This window comes from Perognathus longimembris, chromosome 12 (genome assembly GCF_023159225.1).
Source record: "Perognathus longimembris pacificus isolate PPM17 chromosome 12, ASM2315922v1, whole genome shotgun sequence".
Taxonomy (NCBI): Eukaryota; Metazoa; Chordata; class Mammalia; order Rodentia; family Heteromyidae; genus Perognathus; species Perognathus longimembris.
Window position 1 is genome coordinate 5,878,755 of NC_063172.1, and position 19,133 is coordinate 5,897,887.

General features: G+C 53.8%; 1 protein-coding gene across 1 annotated transcript in view; it reads left to right on the forward strand.

The window, feature by feature from the left end:
- Window positions 1–776: 776 nt before the first annotated feature.
- Zfat (zinc finger and AT-hook domain containing) overlaps window positions 777–19,133 on the forward strand; it is a 134,853-nt gene continuing 116,496 nt past the window's right edge. Inside the window, exon 1 of the mRNA XM_048358468.1 lies at window positions 777–1,039. Within this exon, the coding sequence (XP_048214425.1) occupies window positions 1,021–1,039 (19 nt within the window). The 5' untranslated portion in view covers window positions 777–1,020. The remainder of the gene's footprint in view (window positions 1,040–19,133) is intronic.

Sequence of the window (19,133 nt, forward strand, 5' to 3'; positions counted from 1 at the left end):
GGTGGGGTGGGGGAGAGTTATCTCTGAATGCATTTAACAACCTGGAGAATCTGAGGTCTGGGCATAACCCCTCATCTCCTAAGAGCCAGCGGCAAGAGACACCAGGAAGAAAAGGACTGGGGGGCGGGGTGGGGGGGGGAGGGAAGAGTCCATCCTGCCCAGAGGGCATTGGTAGGAAGGAGCAGAGGGTGCTGGTTCTTGGTAGTAGCAGGACACAATCCACACCAGGAGAGTGTGAGGGGCAGAAAAGCCCACAGGTCTGTCTCTGCTCACAGAACTCACCGGGGGCAGGCGCAGGTGCAGGGACCCTGGGGCCGGGGTCCCCCCCCACTCCCCACCCCGGGGGCAGGCCATGGGGGGGGTGGTGTCACTCCGGGCAGGGTAGGGGGTTGCAGGGGAAGCCGGGTGGGGAGGTGGGGGTCGCTGCGTTCGGGGCCTAAGCCGACACGGCGGCCCCCGGAGGGAACCCTGCGGGCGCCCCGGCTCGACCCGGGCCGGGAGCGGGAGCGGCGTGCGGGCTGCGGCCGCGCGGAACCCGGGCACCCCGAACCCCGATCTGCGCTCCCCGTCTCGCCAGCGGCTCCGCGCTGCGGTGGCCGACGAGGAGGAAGCGGATGGCTGCCGGTCCCGGGCTCCCGGGCTCCCCGACGGCTCCCCGACAAGGCGGAGCGCGGGACGCGGAGCGCAGGCCCGGACGCCCGGACGCGACGCCGACGGCGCGCATGCGCGTGGCCGACCTCGGCGCCGGGAACGGGAGGGGGTGTGTGTATGGGGAGGGCCCACGCGGCGGACGTCGCTACGCAGGCGCCGTAGCCCTGTGGGGGGAGGAGAGCGGAGACTCCATCCGCCATGTTGGATGCCGCAGATTCGCCATAACCTCGCGGGCTCGTTCCTTAAAAAAATAAAAATAAGAAGCCAAGCGCCCGCCGAGGGCCTCGCCTTCTCGGTCGACACGGAAGGAGGCCCGGGAGAACCCGGGGCCTTTTTTTTTTTTTTTTCCTCCGCGGTGGGGGCGTTGCCATGGAGACGCGGGCGGCAGGTGAGCCGGGCTGGGGGTTGGGGCCGGGGCGGGGGTGGGGGTGGGGCGCGGCGCGGCGCGGGAAGCGGCTTAGCGGCGTGGAGTCGGGCGGCGGCGCGCAGGCCGCGCGGCTGGGCGGAGGGATCCGCAGCCCGGGACGGAGAGCGGACGTCGCTACGTCCTACGACGTCCTACTACTACGTCCTACGTCGTACGGCTCACGTTCGGCCACTGGCCGTATCCCTCCCCCCCGAGGAGGAAAAAACGAGTGCTGGTTGGAGAGTCGGTACAGGGAGGGGGGGCGGAGCGAGCAGACTGCGCGTGCGCGGAGCTCGCTTCCGGGTAGCGCGGCGCTGTCGCCGCGCCCGCCGAGTGACCGAGCGCGGACGAGCTGGCACGGGTGTTCGAGTCCCGGCCCGCTCTACTCCCGCTCCGGGTGGACCTTGGCTGTGCTTTGTCTGTTCCTTGCTTGGCCCGGAGTTCCTCGCCCGGGAAGAGTCGCCCTGCGTGCTGAGGGGCGGGGGGGGGGCGGGATTAGCGTTGCTATGGGTAACGGGGCAGCCAGTTTGGGCCGGGTTGCCCGTCCATCCTTTCAGTGTAAGTTGGCTTGCCCACGCCTGCCTGCACACGCCTGGCTGGCTAGAAGCAGCTTCCCCGCTGGATCCCAGAGACTGCCAGGCAGGCCTGCCCCCCCCCCACTCCCCCCCTCCCCCCTCCCCCCTCCTCCCCACCCTCCCCCCTCCACCTTCACCTGTGATCCCCACTGGCTTCCACCTGGGTGGGGCCCTGACACCACTGGGGGGCTGCTCCGCCCTTGGGGCAGCTCCTAATCTAAGAGGCCATTGATTGATGAGCAATCAAAGGTCATTGAGGTCAAATGCCACCACCCAAGCCATGCCCCCCTCCCCCCCCCCCAGCCCTCTTTGCTTCCCTTGTTTTCCCACTGGCCTTCAGTTTTCCCTCATAGTCACCTCTAACTCAGGTGGCAGGGTGTTCTCAGACACAGCTGGAGTTCTCCTACCTTTGCCCCCTTGGCTGGCCCCAAACCTTGCCTTCCCCTGACCTCTGCCTCCAGAGTTGCTAGCATTAAAGGCTTGTGCGCCACCTTGCAGGCGTGCTTCCCTAAATACAGTGACTTCAAGGAGGACCCTGGGCAGGTCTTGTCCGTTTCTTCCATTTGCTTGTGTAACGGCGATGGACAGATGTCCAGAGCCGCTCACTCTGAAGAGGCTGGCGGTGGTGAAGGGCAGGGAAGGACTCATTAGGAAGCATGACATGCGGAGGGCATGGGCGTAGGAAGCACGCGGCCCTCCTTCCTTGTTTGTGAAGATGTCATTGACCCGTCCTGTACCTGAATTCCTAGATGGCTGTAAGGCTAACAGCCAAGAGCGATGACATACAACATGGAGTCATGTGCCAAGCTTTGCTCCCGTTTTCTGCTTGTTAGTGCTTTTGGGTAAAAGGAGTTTCTTTCTTTTCTTTGGCCAGTCCTGGGGCCTGAGCACTATCCCTGGCTTCTTTGTGCTCAAGGCTAGCACTCTGCCACTTGAGCCACAGCGCCACTTCTGGCCATTTTCTGTATGTGTGGTGCTAAGGAATCGAACCCAGGGCCTCATGTATACGAGGCAAACACTCTTGCCACTAGGCCATATTCCCAGCCCCGGTAAAAGGAGTTTCTAAGTTAACAGTTTCTGAAGAGTTTGCTGCTGGCTGTTTTCAGAGAGGCTCGTGCAGTAGACAGCAAAGAGAGGGAGGAGCAGGTTTTGGGCTGGCCATCTCTGTCACTTGGAGCTGTGTGGCCTGCCTTGTTCCTTTCTCCAAGGTTTAGCATTGCTTCCGGTGAAAAGGTTCTTATTTCTTTCTCCTAGCCTTATGATTTACATAACAGCTTTTTCAAAGATAGCTATCCTTAAGGAGAATTATGTTGATGCCCAGGGCAAGGGAAGTCAGAATTAGGTATATTAAAAAGACTCTCCTTAATTGCATTTCCTTTTATAGATTGTTAGTGCCTGCTGCCTCCGAGAATCTCTGCACCAACATGGGCCCATTTAATTGCAGAGAAAGATTTAGCCTGCAGTTAACTTTTCCTCTTCTCAGATTTATCCGGTTAAGTGTTCACTGTCTCAAATTTCCCAAGGGCAGGCCTCTGAGAGGGGAAGGAAGTTTGGATGGTGGGAAGAACTGTAGTTCTGGACCCAGAAATCTCTGCCCCAGATTCCCATAGTGCCAAAGGAGACAAAGTCCAGCCCCCCCCCTCCCCCAAGCCGTGGTGCTCCCGGTGGTATTTGTCCCTTTGTCTCCACCGTAGCAAGACCCTGCCTGTTCATTACACAGCTCGGTACACTGCCCTCCACTTGCTTCTTGGTTGTTCATTTTTTCTTGTTCGTTTGTCTTTGTGACAGGGTATCACTCTGTAGCCCAGGCTGGGCTGGAATTTTCCATGCTGCTGTCTTAGCCCCTTGGGTGCTGGGATTATAGACATGCTCCACTATGCCCAGCTCTACTTGCTTCTAGAAGGCATTTGTGTATGGAAAGGTGGGATACAGTAGATTTTGATTATCTTCTTTAAAAGTGCAGAAAGTAAAATTGGGAGTCCTGTAACTTAATTTGTGGAGGGAGGGAGGTGGTCCCACAGTGAACATGGCCGCTTTCTCATAGTTGGTGCTCTACCATCCAAGTGCACCCTCAGGCTGACATTTTGAGGGTTAATTGGAAATGGACGCTCTTGGACATTTACGGCCCTGCACTTAGCAGGTTACAATCTCTCCAGTAGCTAGGATTGCAGGCATTAGCCACTGGTACCAGGCTGAGATATCTTAAAGGCAAATTTCAGAATACTGTATAGGTTTTTGTGTGTATCTCATGTCTGGAGAAATATCTACTCTTTTTTTAAATTTAAGTAGTTGTAAAGGGATTTCAACATGTGAATTTATGAGTGCAATGCATCTTGATCGGTGGTACCCCTTCCACATTTCTCCTTATTCCTCCCAGTTCCACCCATCACCTCAAATTCAGGCTCCATTTTTAATTATGCACATTGAATATTGTGATTGTATAGACCCGCCATTCCTCTCTTTGTTGGTCTTCTCACCTTGTTTTAAACCTCTTCCCCTCTGACAAAACACACTCCAACTTCTTGGTACTCATTTTGTTAAGTTGGTTGCTCAAAGGAATTACACCATTGGAATCTACCCCTGGACATACACCATCCTTGAGTGGATTTGTGTATACATGCGTATGACCAGTCTACATTTTCATGTATGTTTTTATCATTCAGATGTAACTTCCACATCTGACAGAAAACATGCACTTTGTCTCTCTGAGCCTGACTTCACTCTTGATATAAAATTTCCAGTCTATTTCCCTGCATATGACGTAATGTTACTCTTCTTGATGGGTGAAAAAATTCCATTGTATGTGTATATACATCTACATATGCATAGATGTATCTATCTATGCATAGATTATACATGTGCGCATGCGTGCCTGTGTGTATGTATGTATGTATGTATGTATGTATGTACATTGCAGATAATTCCTCTTAGTCTAAACTCATCTGTTTATTTTGGGGGAAGGTGTTGAACTCAGCTTTGTACTTGCTAAGCTAGTGCTCTATCATTTGAGCCACATCTCTAGCAATTTATCTCCTTAATATTGCCTTTTGAGTAGTAGGAGTTTATAATTTCAATGGTGTTTGAATTACCATTATTTTTGCTTTTGTAGACCTTTTTTTGGGAGGGGTATTCCTACTTCAAGGTCAGAGAGAGGTGTTCTAGCTTTAAAGCTTAATGCTTCTTGTTTTTATGCTTATGCCACTCATCTCGGATTAGCTTAGAGATGGTGTGAAGTAGGAATGGGGTTTTTACTTGGATATTGGGTTTTCCTGCCTCATTTTGTTGAGGAGCTCTTCCTTTCTTTGTTCAGTTACTTCAGCTCTGTGCTGATAATCTTGGGTGAGGCTGTTTCTTGATCTACTTGTTTGTCTTGGTTTCTGCTTTGGTTACTACAGCTTTGTGGTGCTTTGTGAAATCTTGGGAGAATAGGCGGTCATTTAGGATGGCTTTTGGAGGGGTAAAAATGTAGGCAGGAGGCCTTCGTGCGTTTCTGTCACGGTGAAGGCCAGGGAGCTGGCGCTCACCCCAGGCTCATGGTTGGGGGTACAGAGAGAAGACAGATCATCAGACACAGTTCGGAGAAGAAACTCAGGAGGAGACGACTGATTGGATTATACTAAAGGACAAGAAAGCTTCCTTCTGTCCTTCAGGGAGAGAGGAAACATGAACCAGAGAGGCCCCGGGTCGGGGAAGTCTTCGCAGGCTGGGCACATACAACCCTACTCAGTTCTTTTTTTTTTTTTTTTTTGGCCAGTCCTGGGCCGTGGACTCAGGGCCTGAGCACTGTTCCTGGCTTCTTTTTGCTCAAGGCTAGCACTCTGCCACTTGAGCCACAGCGCCACTTCTGGCCATTTTCTGTATATGCGGTGCTGAGGAATCGAACCCAGGGCTTTATGTATATGAGGCAAGTGCTCTTGCTACTAGGCCATATTCCCAGCCCCCCCCCTACTCAGTTCTGTTCCTTGGTGGCAGAGAGCATTGTCTCTTGAGGTCTGCTCTCCATTTTCACTTCAGAGTTGGGCCAGGAGGCTGGTGCAGGATTTGCCAAGTTCTTACAAACATCGTAGAGAGACATTTCCTAGGGACTGTGGGCTCGCTCCCCACGAGGAAACCCCTGGGACAGAAGGTCGTGTGCAGCTTGGTGGGGGGCACATACAGGCTTGCTGGGACCCAGACCCAGCCAGGTATGAGCCCTGCCAGGAATCAGGCTCAGGTATTACAGAGAGCAGGGGGCACATTGAGATGGAAGTCCTGGTCTTGCTGTTTCACAGCTCGGAGGACCTTGGCACGCCTGCGAAGCCACCGCCTCCTCATGTGGCAACGGGCCTCGGGCAGCAATATGGTTGTGAAGGTTCCAGAGCGGAGGATCTGCACACATCTGGCCACGCGCCGACTTTCCTCTTTGCCGTCATCCACTGCCCTTCTCTCCATCAAGCCTCTCACCTTCTGTTTTTTTTTTTTTTTTTCCGTCCTGGGGCTTGGACTCAGGGTCTGAGCACTGTCCCTGGCTTCTTTTTGCTCAAGGCTAGCACTCTACTTCTTGAGCCACAGCGCCACTTCTGGCCATTTTCTGTATATGTGGTGCTGGGGAATCGAACCCAGGGCTGCATGTATACGAGGCAGGCACTCTTGCCACTAGGCCATATTCCCAGCCCAAGCCTCTCACTTCTTCTCTGAACATCTTGGAGTTTTATATAGTATCTGTGGAAAAAATTCAGTGCATAATGAGAGTGACTTGTAACTATAAATAATAATGTGTGATACAGTGGCCCCAATCCTGAGTGAAATCATGCAGTTGTAGGGGAACAAAATGGAGACTGAAACAGCACTAAGATGGAGTGACCCTCTTTCTGTAACTACTGTGCACGGTGGGCATCTTGTCTCTGTAGTTGAAGCAGCGGACGCCTGGGCCAGGTAGGGGTGGAGGGAGAGGTATAGGGTGGGGGAGAGTACACACGTCTGTATTAGTGGCCTCCTCCTTGTGCCCCTTTTGTTCTACCCAGGTTCCCAGCCTATAGCATGGTGCCTTGAACTGGTCCTCTCACTTAATCCTCTCGGGAAAGTCACAGGCACACCCCGAAGTGTGCTCCACTAGTCTAGACACCTCTACGTTGCTTCATCCAGTTACTTTAACAATCACCATTAGCCACCACAGCAACCACTTGCAGTAGTCCTGAAACCAAGACCATCAACGGAGTGACTGGCTGTGGAGAAGCTGTGCTCTATCTTTTGTTGTTATTTACTGTGATGTCTGTACTAGGGCTTGATCAGGACCTTGATTGTTTTTTTTTTGTTTTTGGCCAGTCCTGGGCCTTGGACTCAGGGCCTGAGCACCTTCCCTGGCTTCTACCCGCTCAAGGCTAGCACTCTACCAACTGAGCCACAGCGCCCCTTCTGGCCGTTTTCCATATATGTGGTGCTGGGGAATCGAACCGAGAGCTTCATGTGTAGGAGGCAAGCGCTCTTGCCACTAGGCCATATTCCCAGCCCTATTTTTTTTTTTTTCACTCAAGGCAGATATAAATGTAAAAAGGATGTAAGAAGGTGCAGCAGCTCTGCGCATAAGTCTAATTCTTTAAGGATTAGAAGTAGAATTTCCTCTTGAAGAGCCGCCATATGGAACGCATACTTTTTCTTTTGGCGTACACCTGCAGTGATCGGAAGGAGGGTCTCCGGGAGACGGTGCGCACCCTGTGCTTTGCTTTTAGCATTCTTCCCAGTTGCCAAAGGTGGGGACAGCGTGTGAGAGGAGAAGCTGAGTGCGCTCTCTGCACTCGTCTGTATGTTCAGCAGGGGTGATCCTGGAGGACACTGTATAAAGTGACAAGAGGACAAACACACAGTGAGACCAAAGGCGCACTCTCTCAGGAGAGGAGCCCAACGTTGGGATGCCTTTGTGCTTCTGATCATCTAATCGTCATGGAAATGAACTCCAGGAAATGGAAACAAGACGATTTTTCTTGGTTGCTGTTCTCTTTTTGTCTTATTTGTTCCTTCGTCTTTGGGAGGATGAAGGGGGGGGCACAGACGTGGAGGGACAAAGGGTGAACAAATGCGGCCGTGTGACTCACTAGACACTGTATTGAAAAGGAACTACGCAACTTGTGGATGGGGATGGGAGGGAAAAACTGGGCCAGAGGGGAGGATGGGTGGGTAGGTGGGGGAGGCCAGGAAAGGGGTAACATTGTCCAGAAAGAAATGTACTCTTTACCTGACTTAGGTAACTGAAACCGCTTTGTGCATCTCCTTGATACGAATAAAGAATTTAAAAAAGAGAAGAGAAGCAGTATCTGATTCATTGATGGGAACAGGAGGTGGTTGCCAGGGCCTGGGGGAGGGGCAGTGAGGAGCTGGGGTCTGCTGGCCACAGAACTGTTGCTTGGGAAGGTGACACAGTTATGGGTGGCTGGTGGTGGTAGCCGCCCGTCACCATGAATCTACCCAGTGATGCAGAGCAGTACTCTGAAAATTAAAGTAGTACCCTTTAGGTGTATTTTAGCACCGTTAAAAGAAAAAGACTGTACTATGTGATTACATTAGAAAGATCTTCCAGAAAAGGCAGAATCATAGAGACAGAAGCAACCCGTGGTTTGCAGGAGCCGTCAGGAGAGGGGACCGTGTAGAATGACGGACACCTCCCTGTATCTGGAGTGTGTGCCGGCCGTAGTGTGGACCGTACCGTGCGATCACTGCCAGCTGGGTAGAGAGGGGCTCAGGCAAGCCTCTGGGGTACTGCTGGAGCAGAGCGACAGGATAAGAGGGCATCGAGGGTGAAGACAGGTGAGCGGCCTGCCCGCTCACGGCCTGCCAGCGGGCAGGGGCCCAGCTCACATCCGTCCACGTTAGAAATGTTATTTACAGCAAGTCCTGCCCCCACGTCCCGGGCAGTGAGACGCGCCCCCTAGCCACTGGGGTCCGTCAGAATAACCGCATTTCTCTGATGTTGGGATCTTGCCTTCGATTTCCAACCTGAGGCTCAGAGAGGTTGGGTTCAGGTGGACAAGCCAGGAGCTGCACGCGGCTCCACTGACCCGGGTGTGAGTTTGGCTCTCCCTGGGCAGGAGCGGGGATGGTTGCAAGACCGAGTCGGTGATTAGAGAGGCAGGCCCTCCGGGATCCTGTGCCGCCTTAGCCATGCGTGTCCCCGTGCCGGGGTTTGCGCCAGGGCCTCGTGCTTGCTAGGCAGGCCTGCTGCCGCTTGAACCATGCCCCCAGCTGACGACGCCGGGCCCCTAGGAGCCTTTGGGACTCAGAAGAGCATGGGTGTGCAGACTGGGAATCTGGAGACCATGGAGCACACGCGTGGATGGAAACAGAAGCAGAAGCGGGTCTCCCTGTCTGGAATATCAGTGGGAAGGCCTCGGTGCTGGGTGACGCTAGCTGGGGACTGCAACCCAGCGACTGGCGGGATGACCTCCCACACCTGCCTGCCAGCCCGGGCCCCGCTTCTGCTGGGAGGCTCTGGCCCCTTCCAGCAGGGCCTTCCATGCCTCCTCTCCTGGCTCCTGCTCGGAACCCGGAAGTGTTGTCAATTCGTAGCCCATCCACTCCTAGCTGTTGGCTGGAGAGTTGCCCTTCCTGCTTCGCGCCCCCCCCCCCCCCCCAGCATTGAGAAGTATTTTGAGAACTTTTTATTCAACTTGACAAGTACTTTAGATATAGGGACACTTTACAGCATTTTGGTTAAACACATAATAACGACAGTAGGCTTTTTACCTTTTCCCTATGTAATGGCCCCAATGTCAGGGCGGGGGCAGGCTTGGCTGTTGGGGAGCTCTGAGCAGCGGGTTGCTGCGGGGATTCGGGGATTCGAGGGCTGGTGGGGGGTGATGTCAAGAGGGAGGGTCCGCCCCGGGAGGCCAGCTGTTGACATCTTTAGGCCCACAGAAAATGTTCCCTTTTAACTATTATTAAAAAAAAAAACACGTTATTATAAAGGTGATGTACAAAGGGGTTCCGTGAGTTACATGTCAGATAATGTGGACAGTGTCACCCCTTCCCTTGCCTTCTCCCAGTACCATTAACTTTAACACACTTCATCCCTTGAGATAGTAAAAAGTATTTCTGTATGCCTTTCCAGCCGAATCTGCGGGCGTCAGTGTTTTACTGTAGAGCTTTATTCTTCTTCACTGATCCGTCTCTGTCTCATTTGAGATAAAGTTGCAGATATAGTATCCGGTTACTTACCCCAATTATTGTCAGAGTTTGTTTCCTAAAAACAAGGGCATTCTCCTGCACCAATACATTGTGTTTACGTAGTGAGAAAATAGCATCAGGATAACTCAGACTCCACCAATTGCCCCGCTGTGGGCAAGGGCTGAGAAGTGTACCACCTTCAGTTACCACGTGGCTCACACCTTAGTCTAGACCTGCTCCTTAGTCTTCATGTTTTGTTTATTTGCTTTGTTTTTGTTGCCAGTCCTGGGGCTTGGACTCAGAGCCTGAGCACTGTCCTTGCCTTTTTTTTTTTGGCTCAAGGCTAGCACTCTACCTCTTGAGCCACAGTGCCACTTCCGGCTTTTTTCTATATGTGTGGTACTGAGGAATCGAACCCAGGGCTTCATGTATACGAGACGAGCACTCTACCACTAGGCCATATTCCCAGCCCCTGTCTTCATGTTTTATGACACCAATGTTTATTTATTTATTTGTGCCAGTACTAGGGCTTGAACTCAGGGTCTGGCCACTGTCCTTTAGCCTTTTCACTCCTGGCTGCTACTCTATCACTTGAGCCCTAGCTCCATTTCTGCCTTTTTGGGTAGGTAAGAGTCTCCCAGACTTTCCTGCCCAGGGTGGCTTTGAACTGTGATCCTTAGATCTCAGCTTCCTGAGTAGCTGGGATTATAGGAGTGAGCCCGTGGTGCCTGGCATGACCTTGTTATATTAGAGGACCAGGCTGTTTCTCGACTTTGTGTCATGTTTTCTTAGATTCTGTGCTTTTTGGCAGAATCGCCGCAGAAGTGATGCTGAATTCTCAGTGCCGTGTGCTGTGGGGCGCGTGAGCTTGAAGCGTCCTTTTTACCGGTGGTGCTTCATTTGGGGAGGTTGGCTTCCCTCTCCGCAAAGCTATTGCTTATTCCTTTGTAATTAAATGTCTCCTGGGCAGGTGTTTTTGGGACTTTGCGTTTCTCCCGTTATGCCTCAGACTTTCTTCACTGGCTGCCTCTGTCCTCCCTGGATGGTTCTTGCCACAGCCAGCCATCCTTACGCTGCTTGCTGGGTGATTCCTTCTGCCCTGGATCCAGCCTTTGCTTGACGGAGGCACGGCTGATAAACTGTGGCTGTGACTGAGGGCGCATCCCGGCGTTTCGATGTGCACGTGTGTGTGTCCCGCAGCGACCGGGCCGCACCCAGCACCGTGCGCGCACCTGAACCATTTTGTCAAACTGGTCATCTTCTGCGGGCGGGAACTTCCTCTTTTCCTCCTCCTATTTTGCTGGTATGGACTTGTGAATTCTTAGTGGTTTACTCCTTTCTCTTGATTTAACTTCTTCCTCACGGTCGCCTCTGACGGAAGCCCTGAAGGCAGCCCCCGTGTCCCGGCGTGACCCTTCTGGAGCGAGCGCGTCTTTTCCTCGGAGGCTCGTTCCGCCCGCTTCCTGCTTGTTCCTGGGGAGCTGGTGCCTCACAGTGAAGAATGGGGGTTAGAAGCCAAGGTGTGGGAAGCAGGGGGCTCGTTCTCATCGGCGTGCCACCAGAAGACAGCCCTTGCAGTGAGCGTGGCGAGAAACCAGATGTGCTTCCCCAGAGGTTAACACACCCACTCCTCGCACATCTGCGTTTCTATTTCTGTCTCAAAGATCCTCGAAGCGATTCTAGCGATTCTAGCTACTCAGGAGGGTGAGACCTGAGGATCACATGTCAAAGCCAGCCGGGCAGGAAAGACCATTAGGACTCTTACCTCCAATTAACCAGCAAAAAGCTACACTGGTAGAGTGCCAGCCTTGAGCAAAAGAGCCACACAGGGGTACGAAGCCCCGAGTTCAAGTTTGAGTACCCTCACCCACACATGAACAAGGACTGTAAAGCTTATGTAGACATTCCTGATTCTAAGTAAATAGCACCTAGGTTTTCCTTCTCTTCACATTCTGAAGTCCCTTTGCCGACTAGGAGAAAAATCGCTCTCTGTTTGCACAGTATGGTTACTTATCTGCTTTTTTAGTGTATTTTGCTGGAATACACTAACAACAGGTTCTGAATCATGAACCTCTGTCTCAGAAAGAGAAACCTGCTACTAGACTTCAGTTTTCCATTGGAGGCTTCTTCAAAGGCTTTCGCTTGAAGCCCTTGGTGCAGACACCTTCCCCAGAGTCGCTTGGGGGTCGCTTTGCCCTTGTCCCATTCAGTGCATGTGGTTATCCCTTTAAATAAGGACATGTGCCTATTTCTGCTGGGAGTCACTGCGTTGTCTCTTCATGTTTGTTTATCTTGCTTATTTTCTTTCTTTGGATGTATGAATTTTGAGGGCAACAAAATGACCAAAATGTTCTCTCATTTTCTTTTCTTCTTTCCCTCCCTCCAGCCCTCCCTCCCTCCAGAGCAGAGCCAGGGGAGTTAAGTTTCCAGGTGGGCTACAGGTCCCTCCTGCTACCTGTGTTCTGGGCCTCTGCCGGCTTTCTTTTAGGCTTTGTATCTTGATGTCTTGGCCAGGTTGGAAGTCCACAGAAACTCCATGGCGACACTGTATGTATGCCCATTTTCTGATGAAAGGTCGGAGAGTTTGAAGCTTTCCCCCGGCTGGGCTTGGGTGCCTGAGCTGTCTCAGCAGGCTGGGTGTTGTGTTCTTAGTGACTGTCTCTCTCACAGCCTTCTTGAGGACTCTCGGTGAACCCCTGGAAATACCCCAGTCCTCACCACAAAAGCAACGCGGCACTGCTCCGAACAGAGGGAAGTACCTCCTAAAATGCTTACCGTTGATCTTCTTAAGCATTTGACTACGTTTTAATTAAATCATACTAATAGTTTTGATGCTTATAGGCGACTCAGATGGAGGTCAATTAGATAAACGCTGTTAAATGCGTGATTTCAAATCGTCAGTGAGGTGTGTGTTGGGGGTACACTGGAAACTTAACTTATATCGAAGGGGTTTAATATTTTTTTCCCCCTCGGACAAAGCAAAGCGGAACCTCAGCTGGAAGGAAGATGGTCCTGAGTCAGCAGGTAAATTCGATGACAGAGCAGGTGCTTGCCGGCTCTCCCCACCCCGCCCCGCTGCCCCGTTTGGCCCTTTATTGCCCCGAGGGGACATGGCCTCCATGCGTGCCTGTGGGAGCGAGCTGACCTGCTAGGGGTCTGCAGTGTTGCGGCGGGCGGAGCTGGACTGGCCGGGGTCACCTTGGAGGCTGGGTGTAGGGGGCGGGCAGGGCAGGCCTGACTCTGAGGTTCCCACTAAGGTAAACACAGCTGGCTGCCGCCCTGCGCAGTGAGGCCCGCGTGCCCTTGGGAGGGCCGAGGCGGGGCTGCCTCGACTTACCTGGACACCGTCCGGGAAGCTGGCTTCGGGCATTCTCCATCCCCGGCAGTGGCAGGCTACACGGGATCTTGAGGCGCGCGGTGCTTCTGTGAGACGATGCTCCGAAGCACAGCTCTGCCTGGCGTGGGCAAAGCCTTTGGGCGTCGGGCGGTCTTCCTTATGGAATGTGTTTACTACGGAGACCCACCTCCGGCTTCTCTCCAGCACGGAGGAGACACCTCGGATGAGGAGGGCGACCGCTCGTTTCCCACGTGGGCCTCCGCCTCTGCCCCAGCTGTCATTTTATCCTGTCTCTCCACCCTAACCCGGGGAGGCCTGAGCCCAGTTGTCCTGTAAGCCCCGCCCGGAGTAAATGCACGCGCGCCTCCGTCACATACCTGTCCCGCTAGAGTCCAGGAGTAAATGCACACGCGCCTCCGTCACATACCTGTCCCGCTAGAGTTCAGGAGTAAATGCACGCGCGCCTCTGTCACGTACCTGTCCGCGAGAGTCCAGGAGTAAATGCACGCGCGCCTCTGTCACGTACCTGTCCGCGAGAGTCCAGGAGTAAATGCACGCGCGCCTCCGTCACGTGCCTCTCCCGCGAGAGTCCAGCGCGAGGCCGCTCGTAAGGTTGCCAGTTCTTGCTCCTGATTTCCCTAGCTGGGTGGGGGGGGGGCCCAGAAAGTTTGGGGTGGTGGGGGGGGGCCCTGGCCGGCCCACTGGAGATCCGCGAGTGAGACACAGGAGCTGCTTCCTCACGCGCAGTGGCTTCAGGAAGCCGGAGGCTTTGAGGACAGTGAAAGACAGTGAAGACAGTGCAGAAACAAAGCAGAAAGGCACGCCACGCTGTCAGACGGGCTTGCGGGTTAAATGATGCTATTTTGGATACATATGTGTATGTACGTGCATGTGTAACTAGATTTATTTACATATAGCTGTAACGATTTTTTACATTTTTTTTCATTTTACTTCATTGTGGCTATGAAACATTTTAGATGCTCTCCGTGGTTGTTTCGTGTTTCCATTGGACGGTAGTGGCCTAGACTTGGTGTCTGGCCTTCGTCTGGTGCTTGGTGTTGGGTGGGTCTCCATCTCACGCCTCTGCCTGACCCGTCGGGACCCGCGGTGTGACAGGAAGGAAGGCATCCTCCCGTCACTCCTCCTGGCCTAGGTGGATATTTGCAAGCCTGTTTACCTCGTGGGTTGTCTGGCTTGCTAGCCGAGCAGGAAGCCCTACTCCTTGGTGGCTCCTCTGACTCAGTTTACCCCTTGTAGGACCTTAAATACTCAGAAATGTTGCCGAAGGTGGGGTGGAGTGGAGCCAGCATTTCTGAGAGCTTTGCCTCGCTCTGCTTGGAGTTCTTTCCTGAGAGGTGGTGTGTCCATCGCCCGCAGACATCAGGAGCCCACTCTGTGCCAAGCTCTGCTTCTGCCCCCCTCCACCCTCCCGCCCAAGGAATGGAGAGGGTTTGCCTTGTTTGATCTGACACGATCATGGTCAGACATGGTTACTGTAGACACATCGTGTCATTTCAGGTAGGTGACTACGTGAGGTCACCTTAGCCATTCGCAGATGGAGCTGTGCTCTTGGGGTCTTCTTTGAGGTCCCTCCTCCCAGTGCCCCCCCCAGGCCTGGGGGGTGGGGGTGAGACGGTCTGTGTGCTTTCCTCTGCAAAGTTGCAGGCCTCGTTCTTCAGCCACGATGCTGGGCAGATTATGTGCCTCTACTTCATTGCCCCGACCTTGCTCTTTGAGAGTGCTTAAAAATAACTTTAACAAATGATGCCAAGTTTCAACATGGAAGAAACGTGTATGCATAAAATTATAATACAACTGTTCGCCTAGCCTTAATTATAGCGAATACTGAGCATTTCTCATTTTATTTTGTTAATTCAGCTTTAGCAAAGAAACACCCATGGGATTTCTCCCTTGCATTTAATAACTACGTTAACTTTGTGAACTGTGGAAGTTGGCATGTTTGTCAGCATGTTATCAGATGCATAACAATAATTCCACAAATCGAGGGTGCTTGTTGATGGGATTCGACCCGCCGAGCCTCAGTGCATGGGTAAGGCCCTTGGGGGTGGTTCCCGGGCTGGGACACTGGCTCCCGGGCCCCCAGCTTGGAGGCTGCGGCGGTCGGCCCCATCTCTACACCATTGCTTTGCTCAAGTGTCTCTGTTCTTCCTGTCTCTACCCTTTAGCCTCTGGGTACGGCTAGATGAGGGTCTGTTTTCACACCTCCCCGGGCCGCTTGGAAATTTCCTCTTCTTCAGAGGAGGAAATGGAGGCTTGTGAAGCTGTTGAGACCCTGGAGGTTGAGAGTCACTTGGGCAGCCTGGGCTCCGGCCTTAGTTGGTGCTTCCTGTTGGATCACATAGGAGCTGGGCACTGTGCCAGGCAGGTGAGTTCCTGGTCCCCTCCCCACAGCCCTGCACAGAGGCCAAGCCAGAGCTCCCAGAGGCCAAGTTGTATGTGTGTGTGTGTGTGTGTACCCAGGGTGACCAGTTACTGGGAGCAGAGTTGTGGTCACACCTCAGGTATCACCAGGCTCGTGTGTGAATCCTATCTCTTCCTTGAACATCTGCCACTTGATTTCTTAGATTGCGGTGTAGCATGCATGCCGATGAACCAGCTATGTGCGTGGCATAGATGCATAGCTCCGTGAATCTTCCCAGGCGTTCCACGCCTGTGGGTGGAAAGGGGAGAGCCTCACGAGATTCCAAAATAACTTTTAGTCCCGCTGAGAATGACAAAGACAACATGTGGTCGGCTTTGGGTTCTGACCTGCCAAGATTGGCCAGGTGCCTGTGGGCTACCAGGACAAACCTGCCTCCCTGTGGTCAAGTGGGGACACCGGGCTGTGCTCCTGTTGTGTGACCACGTCCTGTGTAGCCTGTAACTTCCTTCCATCCCAGTCTGCGCATCTCCAAGAGGGGCAGCAGGTCCCCCTCTGCTGGTTTAAGTGGGGGTGCCAGAGGTGTCTGAGAGTTAGCAATCAGTAAAGGCAAACTTTTATCATGCTGTAATGCCACGAGTGGCCACCAGAGGGTACTGTCAGCATGCGTATGGCTCCCGCCTTGTGGGTTAACTCCCAATGCTGGTCTGAAAGGCTGTCTGCCCGGAACTTGGTGGTTCACTGTTGCCTAGTTCTGGACCTGTTGTCAAACTGTGCGGTGGATGTGCTTATTAGTAAGTGTGTGGTCTGGGTGAGTTGAATCACCCGCATTTGGCATCCTTTCATTTTCCCAGTTTATTGCTCCTCAAAAGGAATCGCTGAGGCAAGTACTTCTTGGTGATTCATTAACTTCTCCATGCCCTAGGTGTCTCCTCTGTCCGTGAGGACGGTCGCGATAATGGCGGTAAAATGATGGTTGTGGTGATGTTAACCATGAGAGTAGTGATGGAGGTAGTGGTGGCGACCATGAGCGTCGTCACGATGGTGTTGGTCCTTGGAATGGGGATGGTAGCGATGGCGGTTGTGATAACAGTGTTGGTGATATGGTGACGTTGGTAGTGATGGGGATGGCATCATCCGTTTGATCCAAGGTGGCCACAAATGCAAGGGCTTTGTCAGCATTGTTAATTCCAAGGGCGGTGTGCACCTTATTCTGCAGTGGGCTCATAGACGAGGTTGGGCTTTCATTTGTGGGGGGGGGGGGGGACATAAAATCAGAGACAGATAAAAAAAACAGAGGGATGGAAAAAGAGAGAGAGAGGGGGAGAGAGAGAGAGAAAGCGCACGCGCGCGTGTGCACAGGAAGGAGTGCTTTACACCACAGCCATTTCCAATGCTTTATGACAACTCAGTATTTTCCGGGTGAAGTTTCTTCACAGTGGGGAAGATGTAGCTCGTTCTCCAGAGCTTAGCCCACACCCCTTCCTCTTCCTCTTCCTCCCGGGCCCTTCCTGCCGTGTTTTCCGGTGTCATTGTCCTAGCTCTCTTTATGCTGGGCGCCAGTCGCCTGCTTGTCTGGGCTCCGTGAGAGGCAGGGAGTGTGGGTTCGTAATTGAATCGCCTGGCACCGCCTGACGGACCGAGAGGAAAGTGAGACGGGCGGGCGGGCGTGAGAGCTGCTCGGGTGCTGGGGACGGTAGAGCAGAGCCTGGGTGTAAGAAAGGATGACTGGCGGCGGGCGAAGCCGGGGCCTGGAGCGGCTCTGCTGGTGAGGGAGGGAGCCGCAGGAGGAACGCATGGCGTGTTATTACTCAAGGGTGTCCCCCCCCCCCCCCCCCCCCCCGTCAAAGTGTGAGAAAATAATGATCTGACTCTTCTGAGCACTCAATGAACAGCTGCCATTGGTGGTGCCATTTGACAGGTGGAAAGGCTTCGAGAACACGGAGGGCTGGGAGCTCTGGGCCCCTTCCCTGTGTGGCCTTCTCTGGCCCTGGGTGGCCCCCCCCCCCCCCGCCCCGCTCAGTGGCACCCTCCCCCTCCCCCCGGCCACTCCCTGCGGCTCTGGAGTCTGGAGGATGGGAGCCTGGGCTGTGCACACCCCCCTTGCCTACGGGGCGTCTCGCTGCAGTGAATGTGACTTCCGTGTGAAGAATATCTCTTTCTTCTGAAATCCCCGCCTACGTCCATCTGCGACTGGTTACGTCCATTTCGTGTGGCGGGCGGGTGGGTCATTTTACCAGTGTGGCTTGTCACTGTGAGGGAAGGGCAGGGAGGGGGACCCGAGGCATCCCCTCCCCTCTCCCGGGCGGTGAACGTCTTCTCGCCCTCGGAATGCAGTGCGATCCACCGCGGTGAGGACGGTTTGGTCCCCTGTCCCCAGCTGGTAGTGGCCCTTGTCTGCGCGCCCCAGAGCCCAGCAGCTTGTTCAAGGCCAGAGTGGTCTGGGATCACCGAGCATTCCTTCCCCAAAGGAGGACGTTTATTTCTAACATCAGCATAGGTGGTTTTCAGATTGCACTTTTTTAAAAATTAAATTTCTGGCCCTCATTGTGCAAAAGAGACAGGTTGAGAAAGTCTCCAACTGGGAAGTCTCTCCGTTCATCATTGCCCTGGGTGTTGGGAGCACCAGCCTCTCCTCCTGGAGTCTGCTTCCTCAGATACTTCCTCCGGCTTTGCCCTGCCAGTACCTAGTGCTTTCCTAGCCGGCCAGGTGGAGGAGCTTTGATCAGAAGTTGCATTCTGGCGGTTCTTGGACCATTTGGTCCTGGGGACTGGCCTACTTCAGTCAGCATGGTTTCTTTTCATCAGGAAAAAAAAAAAATCTCACTAAGTTGCCTGTAGGAGATTCCAAACACAGGCAGAGCTCTTGGCAGTCCACTGGGCCAGATGTGGGAGGCCACTGCCGTCAGGCTTCCCCAGGCCCTGCCCGGGGTCCGTCTGAGGCCTTTTGCCGAGCCGAGCTTGCGCTGGCCTTTGCTGGCCTGCTGTCATCCCTTGTGGACAGCTCCGAGGACTTGGCTCCCTGGACTGCTGTCTGCCTGGCCTGGAGGCCCCTCGTGCTCCTGCCGACTGTGCCGGGTCTGCCTTCAGAGGTCAGAGGGTCTCTGCTCTCTAGCTGCTGCTTCTGCTGCCCTGTTCCTGGATCAGCTGGCTCTCTCCTGTTCCCACGGGGCCATTCCCACCCACAGTGACACCGAGCAAGGGTGCCATATCTAAGCGGTCTAGTTCCATAACGGATTTGTGTGTTCATGTTTTTGGGCAAAGTCTCCTACCAATGGTAGGAAAGTGCCTCGTTCCAACAAACCCCACTGTCTTACGAGCACTCTCTGACCAGGGCAAGAGTATCCTAGCAAGGGGTGCGTGTTCACACTCCCGACAAGGCTCTGGGAAGGGCCTGGTGCTCAGGAGAAGCAGAGGGTTCCAGGGCCGGAGCTCAGCGAGGCCCCGATGCTCCCCCTCCCCCCAGTGTGTGTGCGGGGTGGGCCGGGAAGTGGAACCTTGCAGGGGAGACCCGGTGGGGAGCCTGCCTAGCGTGTAGCCTGGGTTGGGCTCGTTGAATCATTACTGAAATTCTTTGATTCTGACCCATGTGTTAATGCCTTTTAAACCAGGAAACGTCTTCCAGTTGGTGAGATGAGAAGCCTATTT